The sequence below is a fragment of the Dipodomys ordii genome, unplaced genomic scaffold (genome assembly GCF_000151885.1).
Source record: "Dipodomys ordii isolate 6190 unplaced genomic scaffold, Dord_2.0 Scaffold124, whole genome shotgun sequence".
In the NCBI taxonomy this organism is placed as follows: Eukaryota; Metazoa; Chordata; class Mammalia; order Rodentia; family Heteromyidae; genus Dipodomys; species Dipodomys ordii.
Window position 1 is genome coordinate 781,754 of NW_012267340.1, and position 12,779 is coordinate 794,532.

A 12,779-nucleotide genomic window follows, 5' to 3' on the forward strand; every position below is an offset into this window, starting at 1 on the left:
TGAAGAGCTGAGGGACAGCGCCCAGGCCCAGAGTTCAGGCCCCACGACCGGACCCCCCCCCCAAAAAAAAACTTGTAATTCCTCTGTCCAATCACAAATGGATTTAGCATTGTATGTGTGTGTGTGTGTGCATGCGCACACGTGCACACGTGCACCAGTTCTAGGGCTTGAATTCAGGGCCCGAGCACTCTCTTGAGCTTTCGTGGTCAAGGCTAGCGCTCTACCACTTGAGCCATAGCTCCACTTCTGCCTTTTCTTGGTGGTTTATCAGAGATAAGAGTCCCATGGACTCTCCTGCCCGGGCAGGCTTTGAACCCTTATCCTCAGATCTCAGCTGCCTGAGTAGTTAGGATTACAGGCGTGAGCCACCGGTGCCTGGCTTTGTATCATTTTTTTCATCTGTCTTTCCCTTGGGAAAAAACCAAACCTTTTCTGTTAGGCATTCATTTGTGAGTCTAGCTCAGCCTCTTCTGGGATCCTTTTAAACAAAGCACTCAGGTAATGTTTCTGTGCTTTGCACAGTGTTATCCACTCACCTGTCTGTCCTAGAGCTCCTGCACACCCACTGCATGGTAATCAGGGGCCACTCACCCAGTTCCCCGGAAGAAATCCCCCAGAGGGGTGACCACGTGCCTGAGGGCTTCTCTGACTTGAAGTGCGCACCACCCCTGAGATTTTTATTTTTTGTTTTTGTTTTTGTTTTTTTTTTGCTTATGTGGTGCTGAGGAATCGAACCCAGGGCCTCATGCATTGCAAGGCAAGCACTCTACCACTGAGCCACCTTCCCAGCCCCCCTGAGATTTTTAATGGAGCGCAAAAGCCCAGCATTAGCTGAGTCAGATGGGAAGCAAGAAGCTGCCTTCATCCGTGACCTCATCGTGGGCTCAGGGGACATCACGACCTCTCACTGATGATAACCTGGAGCCCGGGCACTGACCTCCTCCTCTTCTCTCTCTAGTGATGACCCCCCAACACCAGCCGCCAATGGTGCCCGGTGCCCTGGGCCAGCAGAACCCCTCCGCGGGGCTGGTGCCCGTGCCCCCCGCGCTGACCACCCAGCAGCAGCAGCAGCAAAAGCTGCGGCTCCAGAGGATCCAGATGGAGAGGGAGAGGATTCGGATGCGGCAGGAGGAGCTCATGCGGCAGGTACGGCGGGCAGCAGTCACGGCTGGGCGGACGGCTTGGCTGGGCAGCAGGCCCTGCGGGGCCCTCGGCCTCCCTGAGAGCCTCACCTGTGTGCACAGCAGCTATGTGGCTCCACCCACGAGTGGGTCTCACAGTGTGTCAGTGTATGCAGTGTGTGCGCATGTCCAAGCACAGGCAGGAGAGAGTGGGGAGAAAGAACAGGTTCCATGCTGTGTGGCCACAAATGATCCCAGACGTAGTGGCGCTGGTTCTACCGAACAACTTCCAGAGCCAGGGATTAGGAGAGGGCTCAGCTGGACCGCCCTTCCTCCCTGCTGGTTGACTGTGGGAGTGTGTTGGGTGGAGGCCCGCCATGGAGGCCTGAGGTGAACAGACCACTGGGGCCCTGTGTGTCTGCAGAGAGGGTGTGGGCGGAGAGTCGCAGTGAGGCCTAGCCCCCCACACCGTCCAGGAGCCGTGTCCACCCCCACCCCCATCCTAGGGTGAAAGATGGCGGAATCTCTCACGGAAATGGTGTCAGCCACCTCCTCTGCTCCTGTGTAGATGACAGAGAAGGGAATGTGGAGGGGGTGGGGAGGAAGGGACTTGGATAAGGACGCAGGACTGCGCCGTTGGGCATTCTTGGGTAAAATAATAAACCAGGTAAGTAGACAGATAAAGTAGAGTCTTGCCGTGTAGCCAGGCTGGTCTGGCCCTCCTGCCTCAGCTCCCAAGTCCTGGGATTACAGGAGTGCCTTGCCACACCTGGCTGGGCCGTTCACTAGGCAGACAGACGCTGCCCAGGGGCCTCATTCCAGGAGTGAATGAGAGGAGCCAGGCCTGGTGGTGCACGCCTTCCGTCTCAGCAGCCTGGGGCCACGGCAGAGCTGAGAGCTGGAGTCCAGCACCGCGCCTCACTGGCGGCTGGGTCTGCGGAGGGGCGGAATCCTGCCTTCCCTGTGGCATGCGTGCTTGCAGGTCTGCACCTTCTCCAGCTACATTTTGGGGAGAAAAGTTTTGGTTTGTTCTATCATTGTTTCGACTTAGCCTTGTAAAGCCAGATGTGTGGACTGTTAGCGGCTCCTACGTGGCTTTCTCAGGAGAGGACTGCTAGGCGTCGGATGCAGAGGCTGAGTGTGTGTGTCTGTGTGAGTGTGCGTGTGTGTGTGGGGGGGGCACCGCTCATCGCAGGCCCCGGGCTGCATCCCCAGCACAGGAAGAAGTCGTTTCTTAGAGACCGTCTTTGGAAGTAAGAGGAGAAGGCCTGAGTGGTGCTGGCCGCGTGTCTTGAGCGGGCCTGCCCAGGTGGGCACAGCTGGGCCCTCCCCCGGAGCTTAGGCTCGGGCCTGCACAGTTATTTTAGGGTAACAGTTGCCCGTGCTGCTTTTAGATGCCGTGATCATGTTTCTTGGCAGGAAGCAATTGTGTTATTGTTGTCTGTTTTGGATAGCATTTCCACCTGGACTGATGTCTCTGTCTTGTGAGTGGTGTGCATTGTAGGCAGGGTTACGGTGGCCTTGAGGTTTGCTTGGTTTTGTATCTCAGTGAGCGTTGGTGAGTGTGTGTGGCCCCTGTATTTCTCCTCCTCCCACCCCTGCTTCCTGCAGGGAGCATGGGGCACGCGTCCCGGCCACTTTTGAGCTGTAGGTGCTATGGATGGTTTGTAGGACAGAAATGACAAGAGTTCGCCTCTGGGCCATCCTGGGGTCTGTGGGATAGGGTGTCTTGTGCAGCATGGCCCCAGTCCAACACAGAGCAGGGAAAAGGCTGTCCACATCCACTCAAGGCTGTGCTGGTGTGCGTGTGTGCCTGTGCATGTGCGTGCATGTGTGTGTGTGCATGTGCGTGAGTGTGTGTGTGTGTGCGCACGCACAGCGTGGTCCCAGTCCCACACCGCAGAGCAGGGGAAAGGCTGTCCACATCCACTCAAGGCTGTGCACGTGTGTGTGCACCTGTGCGTGAGTGTGTGTGCATGTGTGTGCATGACTGTGTGTGCCTGTGCGTATGTGAGTGTGTATATGCGTGTGTGCATGTGTGTGTGCATGTGTGTATGTGCGCGTGCACGTGCATGTGTGTGCATGTGTGTGCATGTATGTGCATGTGCGCGTGTGCACGCATGTGTGTGCATGTGCATGTGAGTGTGTGTGTATGTGTGTGTGCATGTGCATGTGTGCGCATGTGCGTGAGTGTGTGTGCATGTGCATGTGTGTGTGCATGTGCGTGTGTGTGTGCGCGCGCGCACAGCGTGGTCCCAGTCCCACACTGCAGAGCAGGGAAAAGGTTGTCCACATCCACTCAAGGCTGTGCTGGTGTGCGTGTGCCTGTGCGTCTGTGTGTGTGCGCGCGCACACACACACACAGCATGGTTCCAGTCCCACACCACAGAGCGGGGAAAAGGCTGTCCACATTCACTCAAGGCTGTGCACGTGTGCCTGTGTGCATGAGTGTGTGTGCGTGTGTGTGTGTGCGCAGCATGGCCCCAGTCCCACACCACAGAGCGGGGGAAAGGCTGTCCACGTCTACTGCACTGGTGTGTGTGTGCATGTGCACGTGTGCAGTGTGGTCCCAGGCCCCACACTGCAGAGAAGAGGGGAAGGCTATCTGTCCACCCAAGGCTGTGCTGCTTTGTGTGTGTGTGCAGCATGTGTGTTCACAGTGGCCTGCACAAGTGTGTGCACACATGCATGCGCATAGAAAAGGCTGTCTAAGGCTACTGCGGCTTGTGTGTATGCGGCGTGTATACACAGTGGCTTGCACAAGTATGTGTGCACATGCACATAGGGTCTCCGTGTCTGCCCAAGGGAGCCGCTGCGTGTGTGTGTGTGTGTGTGTGTGTGTGCGCACAGTGGCTTGTACAGATTGTGCATGCGTACATCTGCACGCACATGCACTCATGAGTATACGTGTGTGTCCGAGCGCACACGTGTGCGTGCACAGGAGGGTGTGTGCGTTGCAGCGTGCACACATGTGAGTGTGTGCGGTTTGGAGGGGAGGCGTGGCTGGTGTTATTTCTGCTGCTGGTGTCCAGGAGGCGAGGTCTGTGGACTGGTCTGGAGGACGCGTGTGTCGGTTCACGGAAGTAGAAAGCTGCTGGGGAGGGTGGTGTGGGGGGACCGGGGCCAGGAAGATGCCGCCTCATGGACTTCCGGCTGGTGACCACGACGAGGGCTTGGCTCCTCCCAGGCCTTCCCCGGGGTCTGCACTGTGCAGAGACCCCTAGTCATCGCCCATGTTTGCTCCATCCTTAATGAAGGCTGGGGGCCTGAAGAATGCAGAGCAGACAAGCGCACTGACTGAGCCTGGCCTCCGTGGCCAGACGGCAGGGCCAGGAGGGCAGGGCTGGACGTCCTGGCAGCCCGCGCTCTCCCTCCCTCACCCGCCCCTCGAGTCTGGGACGGGCGGGCCAGCTGGCGCCCTGTGCCGTCCTGAGCCCACAGAGGCACGCCCGCGGCGGGCCCCGCCGTACTGACAAGCTTTGGAGGGAGCTGGCGCAGGCGGAGGTGATGGCCTGTTCCGTGTCCTTCGTGGCTCCACGGCCGGGAACGCATTTCCCTTGTGTGGTGTTTGGGGTGACTGGTGGACACGGCCTTGTGTGGTGTTTGGGGTGACTGGTGGACACGGCCTTGTTGGTGTGCGCTGTAAATCGAGTGCTGCCACGCTCCCACCCCTCTGCGGGCTTTTGCGGGGAGCCAGGGAGCACAAGAACAATGGATGAGGCTTTTTGAAGACAAATGTCTGGCGTGGGTATTCTGCCTGTGTTATAGGGTGCTCACCAGCTGTAACGTGGACCCTAAAGGCTGCCGGCCACAGTGCCAGTGGTGTCTGAGCGCACGGGCCAAGTGACCCTGCTGGTCCAGGGGCGTCGGGCTGGCTTGGCTGGCTTTGGATGGGGCTGAGAACCTGGGCAGGAGGGGCCTTGGATCTGAGCGGCACAGGCCTTGTACGAGGTGGGACAGCGCTGGGCCTGTGCCTTGGCCGGCGCGCGCCCTGTGGGGGTAGGCAGTGCCCGGGGCTTCCTCGAGCATCGCCCACCGCAGTGGCTTCCTGGAAATAAATAGGAAGTGCCTTGTATCCCGGAAGGCTCTGGCAGAGGGCTGTGTGCCAGGCCGGATGGTGACGCTGACTCTTCCTCTCCCTCTGCCTCTTCCTGGGCAGGAAGCAGCCCTCTGCAGACAGCTCCCGGTGGAGGCTGAGCCCATGGTGGCTGCACAGGCCGTCAACCCGCCCGCCATGACCGCAGACCTGAGGTCCATCAGCAGCAGCAACGCCGACCCTTTCCTCAGCAGGTAAGCCGGTGTCTCGCAGGGGCCCGCGTTCTGCTCTCCACATTCTGCAGTTAGACTGTGACTGTGTCTTTGTGACACTGGAAAAAGGGAGGGATTTGAGACGAGGGGAAAAGTCAGAGAGAAAGTTGGGGGATTTGGCAGAAGGAGAAACAGAAAAGCAGAGGTACTAATCTATCCTTTAAAAGCGTCCTTAGATTCAGATGTCAGGAGGCTGGGCATGGTGGCGCGCTCTGTGGGAGGCCTGCCCGAGCCTCCCAGACGCCGGTTACCAGCCTGCCGCCCTGCGCCTGACTGCAGGCCCTCTTACTCCCCATCCTGTGTGTCCATAGAGACTCAGCGTTATTTTCTGTTCTTTTTTTTTTTTTTTTTTTTTACTTAAAAAGTTAAAAAAAACCCGAAGCTGGCGGCCTGCCCTGCAGGCTCCGGTGTAGAGGTTATTTGCGTTGGACAGGAGATCAGTGCCCACTGCTGGGAGTGGCAGTTCTGTCAGTGGTCAGCGGACAAGGGTGTGTTTCAGATTGAAAGGGAGGAAGAGGTTTCCTGGCTTCCCCGCCTGGACGTGTGACTTTGGTAATGACTGACTGACTGACGGACTGACGGACGTCCTGCCCTTCCCCCGCAGCGGGCCCTACCACTCTCGGGAGCAGAGCACGGACAGCGGCCTGGGGCTGGGGTGCTACAGCTTGCCCACCACGCCCGAGGACTTCCTGAGCAACGTGGACGAGATGGACACAGGTGAGGCCCGGCCTGCGGCCGCGACCCGCCCTCCTCCACACAGCGCCAGTGCTCACCCACTTTAACCCACAGGGGCGCTCCGCAGAGCTCCTGCAAACACCCTCTCTATAGGGATGGGGTTTGAGCGTTTGCTCAGTACAGGAGGCGGGAGGAGAAAGAAGGAGGAAGAGGAGGAGAGAGGAGGAAGAAGAGGAGGGAGGAGGAAGAGGAAGAAGGAGGAGGAGGAGGAGGAGGGGCAGGAACCGCCACGCCTGCTGTGGGTTGAGTTGAAGGCTTTCACTGCTGTGTCTGGGCCTCCAGCTGCAGGCCCTGGGCCTCAGCCTCCCAGACAGCCAGGCTCGCGGTCTTGGCGCCCACGCTCAGTGGGAGCAGCAGTGGCGTGGGGTCAGAGCCATGGAGCCTTCGCATGCCCCTGGCTCCCTTCTCCACGCTGTGTTCAGGACCCGGTTGACCCCGACAGTCGTGGACGGGGGCCCGGGCTCCCGGGGCCCTGGCAGGGGACTGAGGCTCTCCTGCTCTGTTCCAGGGGAGGGCGCAGGCCAGGTGCCCATGAGCGCCGCGCCCCAGCAGAGCCGCTTCCCCGACTTCCTTGACTGCCTGCCGGGGACCAACGTGGACCTGGGGACTCTGGAATCTGAAGACCTGCTTCCTCTCTTCACCGATGTGGAGTCCGCCCTGAGCAAGAGCGAGCCCTTTCTGACCTGGCTGTGAGCCCCTGTGGGCTGGGGGCTGGCCCGGCCCTTTGGGGAGCAGAGCTGGTCTGTGGCGCCCACCGCTGCCCTGTTCCCCAGGGCCGGGCTCCCGGGGTCTGGGTCCGGCTGACCCCCTCTTCAGTGAAGCATAGGTCAGGCCTGCAGCCCCTGGACAAGGCCCAGCCCTTCTCCAGCCCAGCCTCGCTGTGGGGCAGCGGAGCGACACACGTCCATTATGATGGATTGCAAACCATAAGAATTGACCGCAGGCAGTGAATTGGGCCTACGGCTCGGTGCGGATGGCTTGCCCAGCCCGGACTTCACCGACGGTTCCCAGAGCCATGGCACAGGAGAGCGCGCACTTCCCTGAACCACGCCGTCCAGCGCCAGCCTCACAAATCACGGCCCTGCAGGGAAACCCTGCCACGCGGAGCCTGCCTGGAGCATGCGCTGGCTCTGCCGCACTCCCTGCGTGCGCCACAGCCTGCGTGCGCCACAGCCTGCGTGCTGCACCCGCGCCGCGCCCGCGCTGCGCCCCTCCTGCCCGGCCCCCTGCGCACCGGCCCCCCAGGGGCTCCCAGCAGCCCGACCTCCTCTGTAAACTGCAACTTGGATTTCTCTCCCTTCCACGCACGGCTTAGCGTTTGATGACACTTCTGTAAGAACTCTGTAATTCTGTATTGGAAGACAAAGGGCTGCCGCAAGGGTTCTACAACATCAGCACCACCTGTAATTCTGTCTTGGAAACTTCCAGATAGGCCAGGGCCATGCCGAGCCCCAGCGGGCGCCTGGCCTACGGCCGGCCGGTGACGGGGGTCAGCACCACCTGTAATTCTGTCTTGGAAACTTCCAGATAGGCCAGGGCTGTGCTGAGCCCCAGTGGGCGCCTGGCCTACGGCCGGCCGGTGACGGTTCACCCCTGAAGCTGTGGGGGCTCCCCGTGCTCACACTGTCCGAGGGCAGGCATCTTACCTGGCCTGGCAGTACAGCGCATGTGCAAGTGTGTGCGAGTGTGTGCAGGCACGTGCTGGCAGAGCCTTCCCGCGCTGACACAGGCGTCCTGGGCGGAGGGTGCGTGGCACTGCCTGCCGCCTGCGGTGGCACCCGCCCCGTGGCGGGTCCTGTGCTCTGTGGGAGGGATCTGTGTCGGAGTGACGGGTCCTGTGCTCTGTGGGAGGGTGCCTGGCACCGGCCTGCAGTGGCGTCCGCCCCTTGGGTGCCCAGTGACGGGTCCTGTGCTCTGCGAGTGGGATCTGTGTCGGGAGGGCCTTAGGGACCCGGGCCTCAGAAGCCTGGGCAGCCACGCATGGCCCCCACCCCACCTGCACTAACGGCGGCGGGCGTTCGGAGTGGTTCGGACAGTGGCAAGTGTAGGTCAGAGGTGGCGAAGGAAAGCTGAGCAGAGACTGGGAGAGGGGTAGTGACAGGGAAGGGGACAGGCAGAGCCCCAAAAGCCAGACGCAGCAGAGGTGGGCGTGAGAGCAGGCGGCCCGCGTCCACGGCTCAGGCGGGTGGGGGGAGGCGAGGGGGAGCGAGGGACTCACCTTTTCCTGAGGACCCCCCCAGGACCCCCAAACTCCTCTGACTCTCTCGAAGCACCCGTGAGCGTTCACGCGGCTGCTCCGATGAAAGGGAGCACTTGTTCTTTTAGTTTCTTTCCTTAGCAGAAATTGCAGCTGCGTGTACACTCGTTCGAAGGAGAGAGGGAAGCCAAGGGACCTAACCAAACTCAGCAGTGTTACTGTATTTTTTTAAAAAATATTTTTATAGGCTCATTTTCAGGTTATCAAATGTATAAGAAAGATGCCCTTCTTTTTTTTTTTTAGTTAAAATCATTGATGACTTATATCACGTTTTAGAAGTACTTTTTTAATAAGCTTGTGGCATTAGAAAGATACTAGAATAATTTTTTAGTGAATTAGTTGGAACATTTATTAATGGATATGATATTTTTGCAGAACAAATTGTGGACCTGACTGTTTACTAATAGATAAAAGCCAGATATAATTTTTGTTGTTTTTAAAGCCATAAAATATGGCCTTTGTTAAAAGAACGTGTGAGCTAAAGCATGGTAAAGAGCCACGTTTGTGTGTGCAAGGCTAGGGCGAGCAAAGCCGGGCTGGAGCCGAGCCCACCGCTGCGCACGCCCCAGGCCCAGGCTCGGCGTGGACGGCGGCTGCCGAGTGCTGGCCACCTGCACGAGTCCTGCCAAGGTGCTGTTCATACTCGTTTCTTATGACGGGACAGCCATATGAGATGTAGTCTTGTTCTCATAGTCCTAATCAATCAATCCATAAACTTCACAGTCTCACACCAGAAAACTTTCGCCATAGAAAAAGCTTACTGAGAAGGTGAAATTGAAAAAAAATACTAGTGTCAGAGACTTTTTTTTAAGGCTTTTTGTTTCCTTTGATAGAAGCCATTTTCTGGAAGCAAATAAATGGTCAAACCCCGTTTGTAAGTCTGTTAAATTGGAGGTTGTGCGTGGCCTGGCTGGCGCCGGGGCGCTGGCTTCACTGCGCGTGGAGCAGTCGTAGCTCCCGCGCCCGTGTGCAGAAAGCTGTCGGCAGACGGTGGCTGGGAGGGGAGACGCAGCCAGCCTCCGGCACACCTAGAACTTTCAGGAAAAACCCAAGAACGGGTGGTCGACAGTCTCCCTCAGGTGACATTACTTATGGGATAGAACTTTCCAGAAAACCTGCTTCGACACTGGGCAGTCACAGGTGTGTTTACTTGAAATCCCGAGTGCCGGGCCTGCCCAGGGCAGGGCAGCCGTGTTGCCTGGCGTCTGGGCGGGTGTGACTTTTCCGATTCTGTACAAGAAAATAAATGCAATTGGGTTTCCCTGAGCCTTGTGGCCTGTCTGTGCTCTCGTCCTGAGGGTTTGGGGTGACTGCAGGCCGCCGCCCCGTGCACCCCAGGCTCTGCACCCCTCCATTCGGAGAAGCCACCGAGAGGCGCCTTCTCCGAAAACCTCACACATCTGAGGAGAGGTGGGGCCCGGCCTGCCTCTTCAGCTCCCGCCATTGATGGCACCTTCATGACACCCTCATTCTCCAGAGAGTGTGTTCTCCCTCTCTCCCTCTTCCCTCCCTGCCTCCCTTCCCTCCTCTCCCACCCTCCTCCCTCCTTTCCCCCTTTTCTCCTTCAGTCCTTTCTGGACTGCAGTATCTGTGGGATCTGCAGCTCTCCAATGGAGAAAGATAACTGTAACCATTGTTGTAGTGTCCTCGGGGTATCTGGCTTTACCTGCATCTTCCGTTGATTTTGGGGGAGGTCAAGGAGCCCTCAACACAGCCCCTCTGGCTGAGAGAGCAGGTCCAGTAGGGCTTGGTGTGGAAGCTGCCTCGGTACCTTCCTCCACCGCCCCGGGTCCCGGCCAGCGGCGGCCGGGGTGGATGTGTGCGGAAGCTGGCTGCTGTGTCGCGGGTCTGCCCGGACCCTTGTCTCACCAGTGAGGATTAGAAAACCACTTCTCTGGGACCCCAGAGCCAGTGTGTGGAGCTATGAACCCAAATCAACCTTCTTTTTTCTTGCCAGACAGAGGTTGAACTCAGGCCTGGGCACTGTTCCTGAGCTTTTTGCTCAAGGCTATTGCTCTATCACTTGAACCATGGCTCTACTTCCAGCTCGTGGACTTTCCTGCCTGGGCTGGCTTCATACTGCAATCCTTGGATCTCAGCCTGCTGAATGGCTAGGGTCACAGTGCCCAGCCAGCCAAATGGTTTGGCCTCATGTTGATGTCTGGCTCACAAAGCCAAATATGGCTAACGTGTGGAACCAAATGCGCCGTGCCTTAGCTCTGAGAAGAAGGCTGCAGAATTATGTTCCCAGTCAACTCTTAACTGGTGAAAGGAGCCGTCTGCCCCCACCCAGGTCTGGCTGGTTTATTCAGTCTCCTCTCCTCCTCCACACGCAGACTGCGTGGACTCACTCACCTGCGGGCTCAGATTCTCATTTACTGTGGGCAAGGGAGCCCTAGCGAGTTCAAAACACTGCTCACAAGAACTCCGTCAGCTCAAAAGATGTCACATAGAAAGTATTTATGATACACCCACCAATTTCCTCTTTCCCCAGAAACCCGGAGCAAGCCGGCTTCTCATTTAACATGCTCTGTGTAAAGGAGCAGGGGACTGCGAAGGTGAGTTCACACATTTCGCACTTTCGGGAGGGAAATACATCAAGAAACACAGGCTTTCAACCTACTAGATTCTAGGAGGGGGTCGTTTGAGGGTCACATAACCAAGTTCAAGTCACTGAGTGGTTCAATGAGCTGCTATCTTCAGCCAGGCGGTTTGGGAACGAGGAGCCCCCGGCTTTGCCAGTGAGGAGACGGCCAGGGCTGGAGGCCGAGAGCGGGGACGTCGGGTCTGTCTGTCCTTCATCCTTCCCGCGCTGGGTGTCCGGGCCAGCAGCTCGCCCGGGTTACACTGGTCCTTCACCCTGGAGTCCAGGAAGGCGAGTTCAGTTTGGGGGCTCTGCTCCTCCCTCCCCGCCCAGCGCGCCCACACTGCTGCCTGTGCAGCCGTTTCCAGACCAGGCTGTTCTGGGTCTTTCACTGGTGACTCACCTGGGCTTCGGCTATTTTGTGTTGCCTATTTTGTTATTAAACATAACTTTGGTGAGTGACACAGAGAACTGCTCTGTTGGAAGCCAGAATGAATAACAGATGGAGGCGGGATTGGACCCTTTGATGGAGGCCTCCCGGGCTGAGCTTCTAGGCCCAGGGAGGATGCCTGGCTGCCGGCCTGTGGTACCCTCATCCCAGTCCGGGACCGCCGTGGGTGGCCACCCGGACTCCCCCTGGCCTGGACAGGCCCCCCCGTGCCCCTGAGTGCAGAGCGGGCCCTCGCCCCAGCCCGGGCCCTCACCCCGCAGCAGCCGCAGCACTGGCAGTCTCCGCAGAGTGTGCCCAGCAGGCCGTTGACCACCTGGATGGCACACAGCACAATCTGCACCCCCCCGATGACCAGCAGGATGGAGAACAGGGTCAGGTTCCAGGGTACGATGTCAGGAGGCTCCAGGCACTTTGTCCACAAGGCCTGGTTACTGAGGTAGTTTCTGGAGTAAGCAGAAGGGAGAGGAGGTGTCTGTGAAAGTCAGACACTTCCATAACTTGCTGTTTATTTTTGTGCCAGGCCTGGGCTTTAGCTCAGCCTGGACATTGCCCCTGAGCTTTATTACCCAAAGCGAGCGCTCTACCACTTGAGCCACAGTGCCACTTCCAGCTTTTTGGTGGTTCATTGGAGATGAGTCTCTTGGACTTTCCTGCCTGGGCTGGCTTTGAACTGTGGTCCTCAGATCTCAGCCTGAGTAGCTGGGATGGCAGTGTGAGCCGAGGCACCAGGCTGAGCCTGGGATTGGGGTCAGTGGAAGCTACATTTGGACTCAAGCCCCCTCCCAGCAGGTGAATTCCTGTGCAGCCCCGCGCTCTCCTGAGCTCACATTGTCACCTGTAAAGAGACAGAACCTTCCAGAGTCAGGATACACAGATCATTGACCGCACAGTGCTTTTGCTTTGCATCAGACCTTTGTCTTCCTGTGTGGCGATGTATCTGTAGCTCTGCCTATAACATTTAAGCCCGGTGACCTTAAAAGGTGACAGCAACCCCAGATTTTCCCATTATCTGAAGACAAGCATGGAGGCCTGGGTGCAGCAAATGCGTGGGGCAGCAGCACCACCTGGTGGTCAAAATGGAGAAGTGCAGGGATGGAGGCCCGGATGCAGCAAATGCGTGGGGCAGCAGCACCACCTGGTGGTCAAAATGGAGAAGTGCAGGGATGGAGGCCCGGATGCAGCAAATGCATGGGGCAGCAGCACCACCTGGTGGTCAAAATGGAGAAGTGCAGGGATGGAGGCCTGGATGCAGCAAATGCGTGGGGCAGCAGCACCACCTGGTGGTCAAAATGGAGAAGTGCAGGGATGGAGGCCTAAATGCAG

General features: G+C 58.2%; 2 protein-coding genes across 2 annotated transcripts in view; one reads left to right on the plus strand and one right to left on the minus strand.

The window, feature by feature from the left end:
- Positions 1-7,625, plus strand: part of Wwtr1 (WW domain containing transcription regulator 1) — a 15,088-nt gene extending 7,463 nt beyond the window's left edge. Inside the window, exons 2-5 of the mRNA XM_013029871.1 lie at positions 959-1,146; positions 5,281-5,411; positions 6,034-6,146; positions 6,673-7,625. Of these exons, the coding sequence (XP_012885325.1) occupies positions 959-1,146; positions 5,281-5,411; positions 6,034-6,146; positions 6,673-6,857 (617 nt within the window). The 3' untranslated portion in view covers positions 6,858-7,625. The remainder of the gene's footprint in view (positions 1-958; positions 1,147-5,280; positions 5,412-6,033; positions 6,147-6,672) is intronic.
- A 3,324-nt stretch (positions 7,626-10,949) lies between these two features.
- Tm4sf4 (transmembrane 4 L six family member 4) overlaps positions 10,950-12,779 on the minus strand; it is an 11,586-nt gene continuing 9,756 nt past the window's right edge. The window contains exons 4-5 of the mRNA XM_013029900.1: positions 11,710-11,899; positions 10,950-11,281 (exon numbers count right to left, since the gene is read on the minus strand). Of these exons, the coding sequence (XP_012885354.1) occupies positions 11,264-11,281; positions 11,710-11,899 (208 nt within the window). The 3' untranslated portion in view covers positions 10,950-11,263. The remainder of the gene's footprint in view (positions 11,282-11,709; positions 11,900-12,779) is intronic.